Here is a 23,189-nt window from a genome sequence, read left to right as displayed (position 1 = left end):
TGCGCAAGAGCCCCCTTCTCACCTACATCATTACATCAATTCCTCCCTCTCTTACCCATTCTGCCCTCGGCTGAATCACTCCTTTAAACATATACATACACAGTTACTTCTCCCCTTAAAAATCAGAAAACCTTCTCTTCACCCAAATTCCTTCTAGCTACCACCCTAGTTCTTCCTTTTCCTTTGCAGCAAGCCTCCCTGAGTCACAAATTTCTCTCCTCCAATTCTCTTCAGAATCCATTATAACTGACCTTTCTCCTCCGTAACGCGACTGAAGATGTGCCTTTCAGATCACCAACAACGTCTGTGTTGCTAGAGCCAATGCTCACATCCTGCTTGACCTCTGAATAGGGTTAGACATCGCTGAGGACTCCTTTCTCCTTGAAACACTTTCATCACTGGACTCCCAGGTGACCAGACTTTCTGCAATTTTCTTCCATTTCTCTGGCCACCTTTTTCAGTTTTCTTTGCTTACTCCTTACCTTTCTAACCTCTAAATATGCACAAGGGCTCATCTCTCTACTCTGTACACTCCCTTGATAATCTCAGCAAGTCTCATGGCTTTAAATGCCATCTATATGCTATTGAGTGAAAAATCTGTCTCTCTATTCAGGACCAAGCCTCTGAAACCATAAGACTCCCATACCCGACTATCTACTCAGTATCTCTACATTTACACAGTTAATATGTCTCTCAAGCTTCATGTGCCCAAAACTGAGCTTCCAATGCTGCCCCCCAAATCTGCTCCTCCCCAGTATCAGTAAATGGAAACTCCATTCTTGGCACAGCTTCTAGCTATGACTTAGTAGCCTGAATCAGACCAACCCTTCGACAGGACTATCTGTTGCTGAAAAGAAAAATAAAACAAAAAATAAGAGTAAAACAAAAACCAAGAAAAGCTAAAAATGAAAATAAGAAACAAAATAAAACAAAACCACACGGAGGCACTAGAGGGCAACCAAGCCAGTGAGGACACAAGGGACTGGGATCCCAGGGAGAAAGAGAACACATAGTAATACATAACTTCTCCATTGCTTTTTCTCCTCAGGCATTTGCTGAGTTTCTGAGCAGAGAACTTAGTGCAGAAGAAAGCAGTGACTTCAGAGTGTCAAGAGTCTTTCAGATCTAGCAAGATAAAAATTAGAGCTGAGAACTTTAGATAGGACTTGAAGGGACAAGACACCAGAGATATGGGTACCACAGAGTAGTCTGACCATTTGCTTGACGTTTATCCTTGAGACATTTGCTGAATCCTCAGCTGTAAGGGCACTAGAAATCAAGATACCAAGCAGCTGCTAAGTGGTTAAAAAGCTAAGACCTTTCCAGAATCTCACAGAGCTGGGAGTACAAAAATTAAGTTCAAGTTCCCCCAAAGATGGGGACCTGTTAAAACTCCAGGTTTTTTGTTGAGATTCCTAAAGGCCTATGCTCTTTAATTAGGGCAAACCAGAAAACTAGAAAGAGATCAGGCCTCCCAAAGCCTGAATCTTTGATTCAAGGCCATAGGCTCCCACTCCAACCACCAGTTGAATAAAATTAAATCCTCTGAAGAAAGAGAACATCAACCAGAGCCTCTCTGCTACTTTTCCTACACAAAAATCAAAAATCTTAACGTGATTTAGACTCCTTTCTTTCTCTAGTGCCCCACTACAAATCCATCTGTTTCTACACACACCAAACACAATGTAACTGTCACTTTCTCCTTTAGCCCTTTTAGAAATTACCTCAACATTAAGTGATCAGACCTAACATCTTCATGCAGTATTTTTACCTCTAGCATTTACTATACGCTTTAAGTTAGTGTCTATACAATGCCTACATCTGCTTTAGAACATAAGCTTCAAAGCACAGGAGGGATCTAGCTCTTAATAGAACGGCTTATCATTTACCAGACACAGTTCCAAGTATTTTACATTTATTAATGCTTTTAATCCTCATATGACAGACTCTAATAAAAGATAAATTCTATTAATCCCATTTTGTAGAGCAACAAGATGAAGCGCAAAAACATTAACCTGCCAGAGGTGATGGGACTAGCACATTGCAGAACCTGGATTTAAATCCAAGCAGCACTTAGCTGAACTGAAGAATGCAAATGCAAATAACTGATCACTCAGGGATACAAAACACTTCACTTACACAGACCAGTATTTTTACATTACTAATACTAAAACCAATGCATTTGCGTTTCTAAGGGCAGACCCTCCCCATGCTGCTTCATTCTTCAGGTCATAGGGGGCCTAAAACAGCGCCCAAGCTTTCCCAAAATTAGATGTCTGTCGGGCGTCCCTTCACGCTCCGGGCGCCCGAGTCTCCTGAAGGACAAACAGCGGTAGCAGAGAAGGAAGCCGGGAAATGCAGACCTGCTGCGCAGGGCGGCGGCAGGAGGCCTCTGGCGCAGGACAGGTGGCGGTGCTGGGAGACACCAGGGAAGCCCTTGTCCGGCCCTGGCACGTAACAGAGCTGGGAGCCCAGATGCCACGCGTGTGCGTTCGTTAAGTGGACGGTCCGAGTAGAGGCGTGGCGGCAGCGGCGGGAGAAACAGCTGAGGACGGCCCCTAAGGAACGGGGCCTGGGAGAACAGCGCCGACACTGGCCCCACAAAGCCAGACTCCAAAGCGGGACTGCTGACCACTGCCGTCCCACCGCAAACCTGCGCCGCCATGCCCGCCGTCTTCACGCGCAGGCGCATCTACAACGGAGGGGCGGTTGGGCGGAGTCAAGGGCCGGAAGTGGCTCTTAGCACTGGTCATCCCAGAAAACCCGACAACCGGAACAGCCCGGAGGTCCCGCCCCCAGACGGAACACTGGGTTGCTGTGCAACCGCTGGGGGCGCCGGCGCCGGGCTCGCTGCTGCGTGGAGCAAGCCGAGTGTAGCTCCCACCTCCTGCCCTGGCAACCTCCCTTCCCGCCCGCCTCCCTTCTCGCCGCCTCTCCTTGCGTCGCGGAATCCCTGCCCTTGGCACTACTTGCACCTCTCCGGCTTCCACGACGCTTTAGTGCCCACCTGCTTCGAAGCCAGGCGTCACCGAAAGCGAAGCGGTCCGAACCCGGACGTGGCCTCCAGGTTGACGGACCGCACCTCTCCGGCCATGGCCACCTACACCTACACCAGCCGGCCCCGGGCCCTGCCCTGCCAGCGCCGCCGTTACCGGGACAACCTGTTGCAGCCGTGAGTGAGCAAAGCAACCCCAGTGTGTTCTCCACCCACTCCACCATCGCGGGCCGCGGGATCCTGGCCCCTTCGCCCTGGGAAAACCTGCCTATGCTGCTTCCCTTCTCTGCGAAATAAAATTTCCTCTCTAAAGAACTCTCCCGTGGTGTAGAAGAATGAAGCAAGACAGGGCATTAGTGAACTTTTAATGATAATGATAATAGCATGATTGATAACCGTCCATGGAACCTACTTATTTCACTAAGCTTGAGGCAAATAACGTTTATTGTTGACTAACCATGTGCCAAGTACCTTCTAGGGGCATTTACATATATTTTCTTATTTAGTCCACAGTGCTGTGAAGTGGGTTTTATAACTCCTCAGTGCACATGAGGAAACTGAGGTACAAAGGTGTCACACACAATAGCATGTCCAAAATGGGAGCCAAGTAAAGCAGTCTTCGGTTTCCACAGCAGTCTTCAGGCAGGAATCAGGTTATCCATCCTTCCTGGGCCCCAGATTGTACTTTTACATGCATGAGTATTTGCAAATATTCAAATATCCGTATTTAGGAAGGACCTTAAATGTTTTGGTTCTCTTAAAGTTCTTTCCATAAGCCTCAAATTTTGGAATCAGAACTTTCCGAGAATATAGGCTCCATGGAAGCAGGAAACTTTGTGGCTTTTGTTCACTTAAGATTGTGTCTGACACATAGTTAGCACTCTACACAAATTGTTGAATTTATGATTGAATGTCAGCAATGTAACTTTTTAAAATTGTATTTGTTTTTCGTTTTCATATTCTTTTTCATTATAGGTTACTACAAGATGCTGAATATATAGTTTCCTGTGCTATACAGAAGAAACTTGTTGTTTATCTGTTTTATATATACTAGTTAATATTTGTAAACCTGAGGCTTCCCAATTTATCCCTTCCCACCCCCATTCCCCCAGTAACCATAACTTTGTTTACTATGTCTGTGAGTCTGTTTCTGTTTTGTAGATAAGCTCATTAGTATCTTTTTACTTTTTTTAGATTCCACATATGAGTGATATCATATGGTATTTTTCTTTCTCTTTCTGGCTTACTTCACTTAGAATGACAATCTCCAGGTCCATCCATGTTGCTGCAAATGGCATTATTTTATTACTTTTTACAGTTGAGTAGTATTCCATTGTATAAATATACCACAGCTTCTTTATCATCTGTCAATAGACATTTAAGTTGTTTCCTTGTCTTGGCTATTGTATACAGTGCTGCTAGGAACATTGGGGTGCATGTATCTTTTCAAATTAGAATTCCCGCCAGATAAATGACCAGGAGTAGGATTGCTGGATCAAATGGTAAATCTGTTTTTAGTTTTTTGAGGAATCCCTGTAACTGTTTTCCAAAATGGCTGCACCAAACTACATTCCCACCAACAGAGTAGAAGGGTTCCCTTTTCTCTACACCCTCTCCAGCATTTATTGTTTATGGACTTTTTAATGATGGCCATTCTAACTGGTGTGAGATGATACTTTACTGTAGTTTTGATTTGGATTTCTCTGATAATTAGCAATATTGAGCATTTTTTCATGTGCCTATTGGCCATTTGTATATCTTCATTGGAAAATTGCTCATTTAGGTCTTCTGCCCATTTTTGAATTGGGTGAGTTCTTAGAAAAACTAAAAAGAAAAGTTATTAAGTTGTATGAGCTGTTACATATTCTGGAAATTAAGCCTTTGTCTGTCATATCATTTGCAAATATTTTTTCCCATTCTGTAGGTTGTTGTTTTGTTTTGCTTATGGTTTCCTTTGCTATGCAAAAGCTTATAAATTTAATTAAGTCCCTTTTGTTTATTTTTGCTTTTATTTCTGTTGCCTGGGTAGACTGCCCTAGGAGAACATTGCTAAGATTTATGTCCAAAAATGTTTCGCCTATGTTTTCTTCTAGGAAGTTTATAGTATCTTGTCTTATATTTAAGTCTTGAAGCCAGTTTGAGTTTATTTTTGCATATGGTATGAGGGAGTATTCTAACTTCATTGATTTATATGCAGCAGTCCAGTTTTCCCAACACCATTTGCTAAAGAGACTGTCTTTTCTCCACTGTGTATTCTTGCCTCCTTTGTCAAAGATTAATTGACCATAAGTCTGTGGGTTTATTTGTGAGCTCTCTCTTCGGTTCCATTGATCCATGTCTGTTTTTGTGCCAATGTCATGCTGTTTTGATTACTGTAGCTCTGTAGTATTGTCTGAAGTTTGGGAGGGCTATATCTCCAGCTTTGTTCCTTTTCTTCAATATTGCTTTGGCAATTCTGGGTCTTTTGTGATTCCATATAAATTTTAGGATTATTTGTTCTAGTTTTGTGAAAAATGTCCTGGGTAATTTGATAGGGATCACATTAAATCTGTGGATTGCTTTGGGTAGTATGGCCATTTTAGCAATAATTCTTCCAATCCAAGAGCATGAGACATCTTTACATTTCTTTAAGTCACCTTTAACTTCCTTAACCAATGTGTTGTATTTCTTCACGTGTAAGGCTTTCACCTCCTTGGTCAGCTTTATTCCTTTTTTTTTTTTTGGATGTGATTTTAAAAGGGATTATTTCTTTACCTTCTTTTTCTGATATTTCATTGTTAATATAAAGAAATGCAGCTGATTTCTGTATGTTAACCTTGTATCCTGCTATCTTCCTGAATTCTTTTATCAGCTCTAGTAGTTATTGTGTGGAGCCTTTAAGATTTTCTATATATAGTATCATATCATCTACATATCATGACAGTTTTACCTCTTCTCTTCCTGTTTGGATCCCTTTTATTTCTTTTTCTTGTCTGATTGCTGTGGCTAGGACTTCCAATACTATGTTGAATAGAAGTGGTGAGAGTGGGCTTCCTTGTCTTGTTCTATATTTTAGTGGGAAAGCTTTCAACTTTTAACTGTGGAATATTATGCTGGATGTGGGTTTAGCAATGTAATTCTTGATGTTTATTTCAAACTCTGAGTCTAAATTCATAATTACCTTATTTTGACAATATACTTTTTAAAATAAGAAATGTCTATCACTTTAAGAAAACCAAAATAGAAAATTTAAATTTAAACTATTTATATTATTAAAAGATTCAGTTTAAAAAGGGACTTCTTTTAGAAATATTTCCTGGTGCCTTTAAGTGTTTACTTACAAATCATTCCTATTAAGTCAGACCAACATGAAATAAGAATCAATGCTGATTCATTAGGAACAATTTTTGTAAGAGTTAGTTGATTGGTATATTGAAGTAATCCATCGATTCAGATCTTTGGAAGGAGTTCTTTTATATGTGTCTATTTGATTTTTCAGTCTAAATTTATCCTTATTGGTGATTTTCAATTTATAAAAGTAATATATGCTTGTTGAAGCAAATGAAAAGTATAAAATAAGGATGAATAGAGGCAAAGTTAATTATCTTTCACCTACCTCTGCTCCTACTTCCCTGTTGTAACCAAATTTAACAATCTTATGTTATTCTTCCACACCTCGTTGCTTGTACACACATATATGAGCATATGTACGTATGTTTAGGTTTATTTCCAAAATAGAATTGTACTACACGTATTAATCTGCATTTGGCTCCTCCCCTATTTTATAAGTTCTAATTCCTTTTTTCCCTAGTTTATGTATATACATATACATACATTTATTTAATAAATGGACTCATACTATTCGTGCTTGTATGTGTTCTTAGTACAGCCTTATTCCCCAACCCCTTCCCTTGCAAACTTGCTCTCCCTCTCCAGCCCCCAAACTATGTTAATGACTTTGAATGAAAACTTTTATACTTTTCTCTATACTCACATGTTTATGTACAAATGTATGAATATATACATACAGATACACATCTGCAAGGGTTTTGTCTCCTTCATAGCAATGGTAACATATTATACACAATTCTCAACATCTTCCTTTTCTCATCTGATTCTTTGTGGAAGTTCCTCCAGTTATTTTTCATAGCAGCGTGATATCCCCTGATACATACATTATTAAAATTTTCCTCTATTGGTAGATACTCAGTTTGCTTCAGGTTTTTACCACAAAGAAGGAGGTTTCGATAAACAGTCTTATGTACTGACCTTTTTATTTCTATGAGGCGGAATCCCAGGGTGGGATTGTTAAGTTGTGTATTTTTAACACAGATAGAACAAAATATCTTTCCTCCAGGAATGTTTAAACATGTCCTTTTTTTCACATCCTCTCCAGCAATAGGTGTTATAGATTTTTTTCTTTTTGTCATTTGATAGCATAAAAATGAAATTTATCCTCGGTATTACTTTTAATTAGCACTAGGATGCTTTAATCAAGTAAGCATTATGTTTGGATTTTTTTCCATTCTAAAAGATCCCTGACTACAATGTATAGAATAGGTTGAGGGAGAAATGCTATTACAGATAGTTAAGAGACTAAGAGACTTTTGTAGTAGTCCAGATAAAAGATAGTGGTGGCAGTGAGCAGTGGATGGATGCCAGAAAGATTTTGGGGATAGAGTCAATAGAATTTGCTAGTTGTAGAAAATGGGGAAGAGGGAAGAGTCTTGGATGACCCCCAGGCTTCTAGGTTAAGCCAACTGGCTGATTACTGGTAGCACTTAATGAAATGCAAATACAGAACCCCACAGAAATAACAAATTGGAGTAGGAGAATGATAATTAGCTCAAATTTGAGATTGCCTTTGAGACATCTTAGTGAGATGTCATCTGGCTTGTCAATTGGATCTACAGCCTGGAGCTCAGAGGAGAGTTCTGAACTAAAGATAAAATTGAGAGTTTTAGGTATATGGATCTAAGTGAAGCCTTAAGAATGGATGAGGTCAACTCAGGACAAGAGGAGGCTGAACCATAAGGAAATCCTCTAGTTGCAGGGAGCTAGCAAACACAGGTTGAAAGAGAGGAGTCAGAGAAAAAGCAGAAAAGCACTCAGAATAATATAGTGGGATCATGGAGGCCTGGGACAGAGAGTGCCTCAGTGCAGGTGTGGCCCACTGAGCTGAACGCTGCCCAGAGGTCAAGTAAGAGGAGTAGTGAAGCATGTCTGGGTTTTAAGTAATACAATGTCGGCTTATCCAGTAGTTGTTTCAATGTATGATAAATAAGCAATTTACCACCCCTCACAAAATTATTTCTGATAGAGTACTGTTATTGGTATAAGTCGCTATTTGGTTTTATAGCCACAAATGGAATATCGTTGAAAGAATTTTGAATGAAAATACCAACTGTGTATTTTTCACTATTCATCATTCTGATCTCAGAAATTAAAATTTTATTAACATTTAAAGCAGTATTTTTTAAAAATATCTTTAAGATTAAAGAGCAATAAGAAATTTGACTTATTTTTTAAGCCTGATTCTATTAATGTAACTTTTCAATTCTTGAATCAAAATTTTTTCAGTCCTTTAGGGCAGGCCCCTTTTCAATTGGGCTGTTTTCGCATTAGTTAAGTAGTCTAACAGATTTACAGCCTAAATCCAGCACTGCCTCTTACCAGCTAGGTAACCTTGGGCAATTCCTTTCTGAGTCTACTTCCTCTTCAGTGAGATGGCAGCCATCGCTCCCAGCTTGAAGCTTATTTTGAGCAATAAGTAAAATAATGTCTGTGAAGGGTCCAGCATTATAATATAAGCATTCCATAAATGGTAGCCATTTGTCTCCTTATTTAATGGACTGTGCTTTAAAAAAGTCTGTTTTCTTAAAATATTTTCATCTAGCCTAAATTTTATTAAAAATGGGTTAACCTCATAGATAGTAACACTCTATTACAATCGTTATTTAGAACTTGCTTTTTTACAGAGCTGAAGAACCTGTGCATCATGGAAACATAATGTATGACCGAAGGGTGATCCGAGGCAACACTTACGCTCTGCAGACAGTACCGCTGGTGAGTGTAATTTGAATAGTCTAACACAGAGCGTTCCAAACTACCTGTGCTGAAGGACCAATTTTTTCCTTTCTTTTTATTTCTAATCTGTTACAGACTAAAACATGTATAAAATAGAATAAAGATGGATTACTAGAAAAATGAAATGAAAAAACAAAAAGACATGCCGAATGCAAACCAGATGATGGTTGCCAGGGGATTGGGGAATAGGGAGTTATTATTTAACAGGGACAGAGTTTCTGTTTTGCAAGATGAAAAGAGCTCTGGAGGTGAATGATGGCTGTGGTTGCACAATGTGAATGTAGTTAATGCCTCTCAACTGTGCACTTAAAAATAGTCAAGATGATAAATTTTATGTTATGGGTATTTTACCACAATTGAAAGTATTTTAAAAATTCAAGCCCCAATTTTTATTAGGTCAACAGAACTGTGGGAAACTGTTCTGAAAGTTTCCAAACGTTTACTCTCAACTTCTGTCATTACATTGTTACAGACCAGTTCAGACTGTTCACAGACAGTGTGAGTCTGGGGACCACACTTCGAGTAGCACTGGTCTAATATATTAGGGTTTGTTTAAATTATCTCATACTCCAATACTATTATCATTATTAAGTTAGAAAGTCTTAATTATGCTTCTTTTCTTTAGTTCACTCAACAAATGTTTATTGAGTTTTAAGTCCTGTGCTGGGTTCCCGGGCTACAGAGATGAATAAGATGTAGTGCGGTATTAAGAGTGATGATTTCTTGGTGCAGAAATGAAATACAGTTCAGTTAACCTGTAAACACTATATGACATATAAATGCTTAACACCACATGGTGATGTGTGGGATGTTAGACACTGTGAATCAGTATACATCAAAATCACCTACAAACTCATTAAAAATATATATGCTTCACCTATACCATGGATTTCCTGCATTAGAACCTCCAAAGTTGCACACAGGGTATGTAGCATTTATAAACTTCTCTAGGCAATTCTGATAGCCAGTTCAGGGACAAGCATTTAGAAACAATAGCTCAAACATGTGATATAGACATGTGCTGGAGCATTTTCTTGTGGCAGTAGCAGTGAATACTGGCAGTCCTTGAACAAGAGTAGTAATGAATTGCTGCTTTTTTTTAAAGTTAATATTGTGGCAATTTGATTTTTTTTTAGTTCATTAGTTAATCAATACCTTACCTTAAAAGTCTGTACTGAGGGGGGAAGGGAGTGAGAAGGGATAAATTGGGAGCTCTAGATTTGCAGATACTAATATACATAAAATATATAAACAAGTTTATACTGTATAGCACAGGAAACTGTATTCAATATCTTGTAGTAAGCTATGGTGAAAAAGAATATGAAAACAAATATATGTATGTTCCTCTATGACTGAAGATTGTGCTGTATACTAGAAATGAACCCAACATTGTAAACTGACTATATTTCAATTAAAACAAAGTCTGTACTGAGACTTCCAGTCCAGACAAACAGGAAGGAATTCACCAGTTCGTCCCTACTCCTCCTCTTACAACTAAAAATCCCTGCACATAGTACCACAACAAATATAGGGAGACTCTGAAAGGTGAAAAGAAGAAACTGGACTGGCAAGGGAACTCAGGACATAGCAAGGGACTTCAGGACATGGCAAGGATGGGTTCCCTAGGTGTTCTTTTTGCTTCTCACAGATCCCAGATTGCTGGAGAAACCTACAAGCTGGAACCACACACACCCGGGAACCAGGCATACCCTAAGAAAAGCCTGCTCCCTCTATCCAAAGATAGAGGGTGGCCTAGTAGGACAGGACCATTTACCATGCTGCCTCACTCCTCCAGCCAGACACTAAAGGAAAAACTGCCTTGCCTTGCCCCAGGGCATCAGTGAAGCTTAGATGGAGAGCTGGACCTCAGTCTCCACGTGGCAGCAATAATACAAATCCGTCCTCTGATTCATTACTGCCAGCACACTAAAATAAAGGGAGTGACTTCCTGCTAAATAATTAAATGAGATCCAGCGTCTCACAACATAATACCCAAAATACAGAATACTATTAAAAAATCATACATCATACCAGGAACCAGGACAGTCAAAACTTGAGTGAGAAAAACCAATCAAGAGATGACAGCACTAGGATGACTCAGATGTAGGAGTACCCTGACAAGGATTTTAAAGCAGTAATCATAAAATTGTTTCAATCAAAAATGGACAGTTATGACCACTCTTGAAATAAATGGAAAAAACAGAAAATCATAGCAAAAAATAGAAGATATGAAAATAAACCAAATGGCAAATGTAGAACTGAAAAATAGAATAACCAAAATAAAAAAACACTCACAGATGGATTCATTGGAGATGACATATGAAACAATTAGTGAATACAGAAACAAATCAACGGAATCACCTAGTCTGAAGAACAGGTATCTAGAAAATAGACCCCCCACCCACCCACCCAAAAAAAAAAAGCCTCAGATTGCTGAGGAACAATAACAAAATATCTAAATTCATCTTATCAAGTCCCAAGAGAGGGGAAAAAGTGTGGGATTGAAAAAAAATTCAAAGAAATAATGCCTGAAAACTCCACAAATTTGACATGAGGCATAAACCTACAAAGTTCACACTAAGACATATCAAAATCAAAGCTTTGAAAGCAAAAAAACAAAAAAAATCTTGAAACAAACGATAGCAATATGACCCGTTACCAGAAAGGAAACAATTACTTGAGTAACAGTGGATTTCTCCTCTGGAGCCACGGAGGCCAGAAAGAAGTAGCACAGAATTTCTCAAGCCCTGAAAGAAAAGGACTAGCACATTCTAATCCAATGAAAATATCCTTCAGGAAAAAGCAAGAAACTCAGTCATTCTTGGATGAAGGAGAACTAAGAGAATTTGTCACCAGCCCTTAAAAAAGTCACCTTCCCTTAAATAATGTCTACCCTTAAATAATGACGGCCTTTACATAATATCACCTACCCTTAAATAATGGCCAAATGAAGTTCTCTGAATAGAAAGGAAATAACAGAGGAAGTTGGGGGATTCAGGAAGGAAGATAGAACAAGGAAATGGGTGAAAATAGGGATAAATACAATCATCTGTCTTTCTCATGGTTTTTAAAAATTATATGTGATGGCTGAAGCACATCACATGATATAATGCTTAATGTATGTAGATGAAATATTTAAGATGATTGTATTTTGATTATATTGTAAAAATAGAATCAGGGAATCTAAATGGAAATAAACCATCTACATTTGAAGTGGTAAAATGTTGATACTAAATGTTGACTTTAAGAAGGTACATATTGTATATTGTAATACCTAGAGCAACTATTTTTTAAGAAACTATACAGAGATGAAAACACAACTATACAAAATCTATGGGATCCAGCAAAAGCAGTCCTAAGAAGGAAGTTCATAGTGATACAGGCCTTCCTCAAAAAATAAGAAAGATCTCAAATAAAGAACCTAACCTAACCACCAGAAAGAATTAGAAAAAGAAGAATAAATAAAACCTAAATGCAACAAGAAGGAAGGAAATCATAATGAAGATCAGAGAGGAAATAAATAAAATAGAGATTAAAAAATAGAAAAAATTAAAACCAAGAGCTGATTATTTTGAAGGGTAAACAAAATCAACAAACCTCTCACCAAGAAGAAAAGAGAGTGGACCCAACTGAACAAAATTAGAAATGAAAAAGGAGAAATCACAACCAATACTACAGAAATAACAAAAACCATAAGAGAATACTGTAAATAATTATATGCCAACAAATTGGACAACCTAAAAGAAAGAGACAATTTTCTAGAAACATACTATACACCAAAACTGATGAAGAAGAAATAATTTGAATATTAGATCACTAGGAGTGAAATAGAATCTGTAATTTGAAAAAGCTTCCTGCAAACAAAATTCCAGGACTGTATATCAGAAATCAAAAATCTAAAAGATTGAAAGGGAGGGAACACTTCCAAAGTCATTCTGTGAAGCCACCATTACCCTGATACCAAAACCAGACAAAGACAGTATCAAAAAAGAAAATTACAAGCCAATATCTTTGATGAATATTGATGCAAATATTTACAACAAAATATTAGCGAACTGAATCCAACAACATAAAAAAGATCATACATCACGATCAAGTTGGATTCATCCCAGGGTTACAAGGATGGTTCAACATATGCAAATCAATCAGTGTGATACACCACATCAACAAAGAAAAGACAAAAACTACATGATCATCTCAATAGATGCAGAAAAAACTTCTGATAAAATTCAACACCTATTTATGATAAAAACTCTTACCAAAGTGGGTATAAGGGGAACATATCTCAACATAATAAAAGCTATTTATGACAAACCCACAGCCAGCATAATACTCAACAGTGAAAAGCTGAAAGTTTTCCCGCTAAAATCTGGAACAAGACAAGGATGCCCATTCTCATCACTTCTACTCAACATAGTATTGGAAGTCCTAGCCACAACAATCAGACAAGAAAAAGAAATAAAAGGTATCCAAATTGGAAGGGAAGAGGTGAAATTGTCATATGCAGATGGCATGATACTACATATAGAAAACTCTAAAGACTCCACACAAAAACTACCAGAGCTGATAAACGAAATCAGGAAGGTAGCAGGATACAAGATTAATATATCGAAATCTGTTGTGTTTCTTCATGCTAATTAAAAAAATCAGAAAAGGAAAGTAAAAAAAAATCTCTTTAAAAATCACATTAAAAAAATACTTAGGAATAAACCTGACCAAGGAGGTGAAAGACTTATACTTAACCATAAAACATTGATAAAGAAAATTGAATTGATACGAATAAATGGAAAGATATTCCATGCTCTTGCATTAGAAGATTAATGTTTAATATTGTTACTATTAATTTGAATATTAATATTTAATATTAATATTGGAGGATTTATAATTTTGTTAAAATGGCCATACCACCCAAAATAATCTACAGATTTAATGCAATCCCTATCAAATTACCCATAACATTTTCACAGAACTGGAATAAATAATCCTAAAATTTATATGGAATCATAAAAGACCCAGGATTGCCAAAGCAATCCTTTAATTTGAGCAATGAATTTCTAAAACGAACTTGTTGCATTTTTGTTACCCTAAATCTTTGAAGGCTGACATTTATAACTCTGTTCCATTTTAAAACATGGAAATAATTCAAGCATGATATTTATAATAATCTAGAAGATATACATTTACAAAGAAAAAAGTCTCCATTAAACAATCTCAAAATGATATTAGTAATTGTATTAGAAAAATGAAACTGTAGGTGATATTTCTTTTCTTTTTGGTTATGTAGTTATTTTATTATAGAAGGAAATGATAACGAGGTAGGGGAAGAGCTATTCTGTGACAGGTATTGTATTAGCCTTGGCACATTATCATCTGATTTGTTCCTTATAATCAAAAACTTAGATGTTATTCCCATTATACAGATGAGAAAACTGAATATCTGAAAATGTGTATTATTAGTCTAAGCTTTACTAATCATAGTAATTAAGAAATTAAGGAGTTGGAATTTGAGCTTCAGAGCCAATGCTCTTCTTCCCACTGTATCATGTAAACATTGCAATAGGTGATGTTAAGTTAGAAAAAAGTATAAAATGTGTAGTATCTTCACAACTTCAAAAAGCTGTATGCTTTTAAATAACAGTAGCCATTGTGTTAGAGATATGGGATTATAGGAAATTTTCTTTTTCTTTTTAAAAATACTATAATGTCATTTCAGTGAAAATGTTTTTAGAATTCTAATTTTAAATGTTAAAATTTTTCCTGCAAAATGCTTTCATATTTCTCTTTTTCTTTTCATACTTACCTTGAGGTAAGACAGGTTAGCTATAGAGAAGGGCTACAAAATAAGATATAGATACAAAATCAGAGACCTCCAAATATTGCAGAACTACTGTGAATAATTATATTTTTAATCCCTTAGTCAGCTATTGTTTTGTGGCCTTGGACAAGCTTTGTTTGGCCATGGATGTTTTCTTTGTTAGCTAATTTTTTTTAAGGAAATTCTGCCCAAATGAAACTCAGATTTAAAAAAAAAAAGTTCTAGCGCTTTTCAGTTTCTTAACTTCACACTAAAATTTATTGTGACTGAATGGTTATATCTGTTTATTAGGCACAAGAGGAATTCATGGTAAAAAATCCTTGAATGAGGGAAAACAGTTTATTAGATGGGATTCTGCACCATTTTATTCCAATTAACAGTCATACTTTGAAGTTACTTTATATGTTTTGTCAGATACCTTTGTAATTACCTGACAAAGTTCAAATAAACTTTGAATCATCAATCACTGATAATCAGGAAGCATCATATGGCAGGTGCTTTCATATTCTCGGGGAATCACTGTGGGAACAGCAGTTCTATGTATTTTGAGAAATATTTTCTAAATTTTAGAAGCCTTTTCTGTCCCTCAGCCTGGACAGCCTGATCCTGTAGAGATTCAGAGGAAACAGCAGGCTAAGAGGAGGGCTCTTGCCAAAAAACGAGCCCAAGAACAGCTCAGACCACGAACGCCTGAACCCGTGGAAGGCAGAAAGCACGTGGATGTGCAAACAGGTATGTGGGCACGCCTGCCATTGGCCGTGTGGCTCCTGGGCGTGCTCAGTTTTCTAAGTCATTTCCTTTGGGCTTTATATTATTTATGTATCTGTTATGCTATCTAATACTTTCCCAGTCACATGGTAGGAGAAGTCCATTCACTAAACAAATTCATAGACTATATTTTATTATTATATTGGGTATGGCTAGAAGTGTGAGATGGGGTCTTTAAAAAAAAGAATTTCATGCCCAAATTAATTCTCTCTCAGCCCTTTTCATGTATTCTGTTCTCAAACTGGGGTAATTTCTTACTTTTTCTAGCCCAACATAAATCACTGGACAGGACAGGAGAGCAATATAGTTTTGTTTTGTTTTTGGTATTTTGTCTTTTGAAAGGAGTAAACCTGTTTAGATCTGAGTCCCCCACCTCTCTCACCATGGCCTCTTCTGTTCTCTCCTCTTGTTCTCCATCCACATACTCCCCAGGGCCACACGGGCTCTTCTAGGCTAGCACCAGGCTTTCCCTACTTGTCTGACTGTTGTCAGCTGTGAAGGCTTACCTGGACCTACAGTGTCTAGCAGGGTTGTTGACACAATCCTGTTAGTCAGACAGTACTTGGTGTTTTCCTTGGACCAATGTAACTACTCAAGATCCACCTTGCACCCTACCAAGATGGTGAGTGGATTCATCAGAGATGTGTCTAAATAGTAAGGACCAAAGGAAGAGAAGCATTCCACGCTTTTTCCCTACCTTGAGGCCAAGTCTAGGATGTGTGTATGTCTCTGATTAGCCAACATAGTTGTATTTCTGGGAAAGCTAAATTTTAGTGTTGTTATTATCAGAATGTTAACTTATATAACAGCAGCCACTTTTGTTGAGTATTTTCCTATACCAGATCCTTTACTTATGTATCTCCTCTATTATTACAAAGACTCATGTGACCCATCATTATGCTCCCTTTTATAGATAAAGACTCTGAGGCCCAAAGAGGATATAACGTGGCTAGGTCCTATGTTCAACATCTGGCTCCAGTTCTCATGTTCTTTGCATGATACCACACTGCCCTTGCCTCATATAAATTATTCCTGAGGTGAAATTTGTTTGCATATGTCTGTTTATAATATACAGGCTAGAGGGAACATCAAGTAACACAGTGACATGGTGCATAATTTTTTTTACATATCCAGGAATTTTCAAATCTTTATGCATTGACTATCTTAGGACTCAATTAAATAGATGGCTTTATTGACTTTCCATCTCATGTTACAGTTTGCGTCTTATATACGTCTGTGATTACATGTTCTTCTTTAGTTCAGTTTTCAAATACGAAGCTCAGTGCTTTCTCAACATTTGGTAAGTGTTCTAGCCTGACTGTTTCTGTGGTCTTCCAAATATATCAAAATATGTGGTATAATATGTGAATTAAACCCCACATTTGGGCACTTTATTCTAAGACTTATTTTCTGATCCACTCAATTCTATTTTGAAGGAGCTGTAGTTTCAAGTACACATACATACTTGAAATAGACCAGAATTTCAAACTCAATGTGTATGATGTTCTCTTAGAGTTATACCTTGAAGAAATTGCTGACCGCATAATAGAAGTTGATACGGAATGCCAGACAGATGCATTTTTGGACAGACCACCAACACCACTCTTTATTCCTGCCAAAACTGGCAAAGATGTGGCCACCCAAATACTAGAAGGAGAGGTATAGTACATTACTCCGATTTCCCTCTATCTTCTTTATAAATGGTTAAAATCAGGTTTAGTTAAAAGTTTAATATGAATACAAACCACTTCACAATCAGGAAGATTCTACTTCATTTCTTTCCAACTTTATCTATAATGGTTTTATCCTGACCTCCCCGGAAATGTTTTTTTAAATACCATGATCTGATTTCCCTTCTTTGCTGCTCAGAAATAAAAATTATTAGAAATGTTTTTAGAATATTTATATATTTAATTTTTGTGTGTTTGCATACTTGCTTAATGAATGAGTATAAAGTAGGTTTGTACCAAATAAAGAAAAATAATATCTCTGGTATAAAAGATCCCACTACTAGTTGCTTATAGATGATACAACTTTTATGAAGATATTCTCTTTGTGTTAGAAAAAAAAATCCTAAAATAACTACATTTTCATGTCAGTGATTGTAGAAATAGGCCAGTTAATGAAACTGAAGAAGAGAAGCCAGTGCTTATGTGCATAATGACTTAAGTGAGATTTAAGACTCGAAGGAACTTGAAAGAGCTGACATTGAAATTGGGAAATAAAATAAGTCTTCATAAGCTATGTAGAAAGTTATATTTCCCTCTGAATCCAAAAGATGAATCACCAAAATATCCATTATTCTTGTTCCTTTGTTTTTCAAACTGTTATCAAAAACAACCATTAAAAATTGAGCAGAAAATACAGAGAATAAGACAAGGATATTTCCCTTGGGTTTCAGAGTTTGATCTTAAAATTGTTGAGTTCATTCTGATGATTTGCATAGGTCTTTTTTTTTGACTCAATCAGTTTTTGCCTGTGAACAGCCTATGTGCATTTCAGGGCTATTTTGAGGGTTAGAAACCATAAATAAAGAACCACCACAGTGTCTGATTCACAGAAGACAATATATAGTATTGTGTTATTGCTGCTCTTCTGGAAATTTTTTCACTGAACATATGGTTCATGATTACTTTGTTTTGTGTGTTCAAGCTCTTTGACTTTGATCTTGAAGTTAAACCAATGTTAGAAGTTTTGGTGGGAAAGACCATTGAGCAGTCCCTTCTGGAGGTGATGGAAGAGGAAGAGTTGGCTGACCTGCGGGCCAGCCAGTACGCACACGAGGAGTTACGCAACATCGAGCTTGCAGAAGTTCAGCGACTCGAAGAGCAAGAGAGACGGCACCGAGAGGAGAAAGTACAGAGTTTTAGTTTCCTCTCTTAGGCAGATTTTGGCTATTTAATAGATTATGTTCAAAGTCGCGTGCAGTATGAATAGATCTTCAGAAACACGTTGGAAAAGACCTGTAGTATTTGCTGCTCAGGTCTCTCTTCTTATGTAGATCATAGATCTTCCAGGGACTGAATTAACATTTTTAAAATTCCAGCTGACATAAATGCATCTAAATAGAGTTCCCAAGGGCTTCTAAATGTAATCATTTATATGACATACGTCCCAATGAAAGGCATTCTTAAATATCAAGAGTCCTAGAGAAAGAAGTAACACATCCGTTTGCTATAAGTCAGTGGCAGAAAAGGTAGAAGGAAAAAGTGGAATATGTTGGGGGCAGGTAGGGGATGAGAAGCGGAGGATCTGGAGAGAATTCTGGATCTTTTTCTCAGTGGCCAGCCCTTCTCTACACCCTTAGGGATACACCAGAACTACTTGCTGTATCAAATATTTCCATAGGTTATAGGTTTTTAGAACCTTTCGTAAGAAGTGTTTTAGAATCTAGTTTTTAAAATATACCAAGAACCTCTAGTTAGGAAGCAACAGGCTCAGTAATCTTTAAGGGTCTTTCTGAAGGGCCTGGCAGTAGCTGTCACCTTGTGTTAAACACTGGCTGGATAAATGATCAAGGAGTTCCTGAACACCTGACAGGGCTACAGAGTCTAGCTTCCTACACTGAATAGCTTAGATGCTGGGACATTCTACTCAATAGAATAGAATCCAGTCAAGTGGACTTTCAGTCATCCTCCAAAGTGAGTAGTTAACTGTGTGAAGAGCATAGGGCGTATGGTAAAGACTGCAAATGCATGACTATTTGTTCACAATTATAAAATGAACACTGACAAAATTAGCTTTGCTGAAATAATTGGTGAAGTCTTTATCAAAGAATAGTTAAATTTGTTTATTTACTATTAGGAAATATGAAAAAATGAAGAATACAAATCATCTAGATTTATATTTGCTTAAACCTTGAAAATAGACTTAATTAGAAAATCTATTAGTGCTCCCACTTCTGCATGGGAGGAGAGACGATATTTCCTAGCTTTATAAATTTTGTGTGATCTACAAGAAGCAGCAACAACAAAAAGACGTTTTGTAGTTTTCAGAACTTTATGAATTCAAAGAATTAGTACAAATCAGACAATTTATTGGCTCAAGTTTTTAAATTGAAGATGTCTAACTGTAATTTTTATATCAGCAATACTTTATGATAATACTAATTAAAATACATATAACTATTATTCTTTGATATCAACTGCACAGTCCAACATATATATCTTGAAATTATTTTATTTGAAAATGGATCAGGAAATGAATTTTACCTTAAGCTTCATCTCTTCTAAACTCAGTACCTACTAGTTGTTGAAATTCATCAAACTCTTGATGAAAAATATGAAGTGTTAATAGACAAAGACACCTTGCTGTCCATTTTTTGATACAAATATAAGTCCAAATTCCCCTACTCACTAGAGTCAGCACTTGGGGAGAATATAACAGCTGCGTAACTGTCGGTGATGGTGTTTTTCTCTGAGCAGGAACGTCGTAAGCAACAGCAGTGGCAAACCATACACAAGCATAAGGAGACCTCACAGAAGATCGCCGCCCGAGCCTTCGCGCAGCGCTACCTGGCCGACCTTCTCCCTTCCGTGTTTGACAGTCTCAGGGATGGCGGCTACTTTTATGATCCCATTGAAAGAGGTCTGTGGAGGTTTTTGTTAGATGAACCTTGTTACGAAAAGCATCCTCTTAATGGTTCGACTTTATCCTGTGCCCATTTTTATTTTGAATTGGAATCTTTCTGTCTCTGAAACAGATTTAAAAATCAATTATAGTTGTTTTAAGTAAGCACTGTTACTAATAAGAGGTGTATTATAAAGATCTTGATTTTAGGATGTTTGCTTTTATTGAAAAACAACACTGAACAGTAGAAAGAAATATGGATTTGATGTCAAAAAATTTTAGTTTGAATCCCAGTTCTATCATTAACTAGCTTTATGTCCTTCAGTTTCCTCATATGTGAAATGAGGATTACTTAGGAGCTAAATGTCATAATGTAAATAAAACGTATACACAGATTTTTTTCAATAAATTCATACTGCAGTACTATAGGACCCATTGTTGAACCTGCAGAGGCAGAGCTGCAGATACAGAGGTCTGCCTGTAAAATTATACGGGGATTTCTGACTGCACAGGCGATCAGCACCCTAACACTCGTGTCGTTCAAGGGTCAATTGTGTATTTAATGTATGTGTGTAAGTAGTTTGTTGCTAAATTTTTCTCAGTGGACTTCCTGTTCCAATCAAAAACCCTCTGGGGGAAGCTAGTGAGGTTGTTTAATTAGGTATTTATACTATCCCAGGCACTGTATTGAGTGTTGGAGATTAAAAAAAAAAAAATAAAGTCTTGATCTCTGCCTTTATAGAACCAGTACCTGTTAGCTGTCTCATGGCACCCCCACCGCTCCTTGGCTAGTCTGGCCAAGCGAAGGGTAAGAGTTGCCATTTTCTCACTGCCACCCTCCTTCCTTATGAATTGTGGAAAGAGTCAGTTATAGATCATTTAAAATCTTGCAAAAGAGATTCATGCCTCAGATTAAAGTTACTTATGATAGCAAATGTGTTATTCTATCACACTATTCTGTTGTCACCCATTGGAAAGTAACAATTAGATGCTGGCCCCTCCAAAAGCCTTTTTTTTTTAATTTTATTGAGGGGGATTTTATCTATTTTAAATGGAGGTACTGGTAATTGAACCCAGGACCTCATGCATGTTAGGGATGCGCTCTACCACTGAGCTATACCCTACCCCCCCCCATATAAAGCCACTTTAAAACATTAAAATGTATATTGTAATGGACCATATTTTTAAAAGACTTTCAGTGTAGAGTAGATTTCCATTTCGGTTTAAACAAATTTATCACTAGTGGAAACACCTGGTTTCTGACCCATTTCTACATGGCCTTCTTCTCAGGTGCTCTCTGACCCTTATCCTCTGAATCTCCATCAGCCACTATCATGTCAGGCCCTGGGCCTCAGGTAGGGGGCGCTAGTATTGCTCAATCCCAGATTTGCATTGCACTGGAACTGGAGTTCTGCTCCCAGTGCCACACCCCCTGCCCCTGCCTCCTTGGTTCATCTCACATTGCACCTGTAAAGTCAGCTCTAAAGTCTTAGACTCCAAGAAAGGCCTCATAGTTTTGAAAATACTGTTTCTACTCTCCTAGAAAGGAAATGGACCAGAACAAATACGGAAAATATGGCAAAAGTGATGCTGTGTCTATTTGACATTTTATAGTAAGAAAACAATGTTGATGTATCTGTAACATTAGGGGGAAAGCACAGACTTCCAATCTATAAAAATCATTTGATGAAAAAAATTCACTTAATGAAATTAACCTTTTTATTGCAGATATTGAGATGGGATTCTTCCCATGGCTAATGAATGAAGTTGACAAAGCCATGGAATACAGCATGGTGGGAAGAACAGTGCTTGACAGTAAGTTCTTTTATTTTATTTCAAAGTCATCTCTGAAACTTTTCAGAAGAGAGAATAAATAGAAGAAAGATGTTAATTTTACAGTTTTGGTTCTTAGATTTTCAGTGTATCAGTTACATTAACAAAGGTACACATACTTTACCTCGAGATTATTTTGGGTTCTTTCATAATTTGATCAGAATTGACATCTTCTGTCATTACTTTGTATATGATATTCTGTTAAAACAGACATTGGATATAATTCATATTCAGTGCATTAAGTGGCACAGGTGGTAAGTATTATGTAAAAAATCATGATACAGGGAAGAGCAGGCTGGCAGGTATTTCATCCTCATCTGTAAGTCAGCATCATAACTACTAAAATACGAAAAATTACAGTGATTTCTGTACATGTAATTTTTCAGTGTTGATTCATGAGGTGGTTGAGAAAAGACTGAGTCTGTATGAGCGTAAGGAGGACAAGCCCTCATCTCTGAAACCTGAGGACAGGCTTGGTGGTCCTGGAGGAATGAGAGATCCGCTGGTGGGTAATGGATTCCAGGGTCCTGGTGCATCACAGTCACAGAGGCCACTCCCAGACAGAGACTTCCCACAAAGAACACCCTACGATGGAAGGTACATGGAGAAAGTGTTATCTAAAGAAAGGAGGCTTATGGAGGAAGAGGATGAACAACCAGAAATAAGGAACGCCTTCGGGAGGGAAGAACTGTCCCAGTAGAGGGGAGCTTCAGAGCCATGGAGCCAAACAACAGCCAGTCAGCATTGCAAGCAATCAGGTAATGATGCGTGAGTCCCCTCAGGTTATGGAAATTATGTTGTGTTTAGTCAGCATGCCTTCTTGTCTGATGGACTGGGCAAATCAATATGTTGAAATAATAAAACTAATTTTTAAGATGAAACTTCATTTATTTATAGTAGAATATTTAGAAGGTATATTGTAACTCTAATGAGAATTATGTCAAATTACAAACTTCCCATTACCACTATATACAACTAACTAATATATTTTTCCTTAGTCCTTCCATTACCACAGTAGATAGCTAATATATTTTTCCTTAACTGTGGTTTCATTCTTTCTTTAGTAAGTATGGTACTGAATGTCAGTGCTGTCAGCCATGGAGCTTTTCCTCTCTGTAGGAAAACTGTTAAACGTAGTCTAGG

General features: G+C 37.4%; 1 protein-coding gene across 1 annotated transcript; it reads left to right on the top strand.

Moving 5' to 3' along the window:
• The first annotated feature begins 2,355 nt into the window (after window positions 1-2,355).
• RSPH3 (radial spoke head 3) lies at window positions 2,356-22,927 on the top strand. The gene is given in 10 exon segments (XM_014554454.2): window positions 2,356-2,454; window positions 2,501-2,641; window positions 2,643-3,172; window positions 8,953-9,040; window positions 15,467-15,608; window positions 17,158-17,303; window positions 18,297-18,500; window positions 20,069-20,231; window positions 21,942-22,028; window positions 22,433-22,927. Coding segments are annotated over 10 exon segments (1,914 nt in total). The 3' UTR covers window positions 22,747-22,927.
• Window positions 22,928-23,189: the final 262 nt, after the last annotated feature.

This window comes from Camelus ferus, chromosome 8 (assembly GCF_009834535.1).
Source record: "Camelus ferus isolate YT-003-E chromosome 8, BCGSAC_Cfer_1.0, whole genome shotgun sequence".
In the NCBI taxonomy this organism is placed as follows: Eukaryota; Metazoa; Chordata; class Mammalia; order Artiodactyla; family Camelidae; genus Camelus; species Camelus ferus.
The sequence above is the reverse complement of the archived record's forward strand: the minus strand, read 5'-3'. Positions and strand labels throughout refer to the sequence as shown.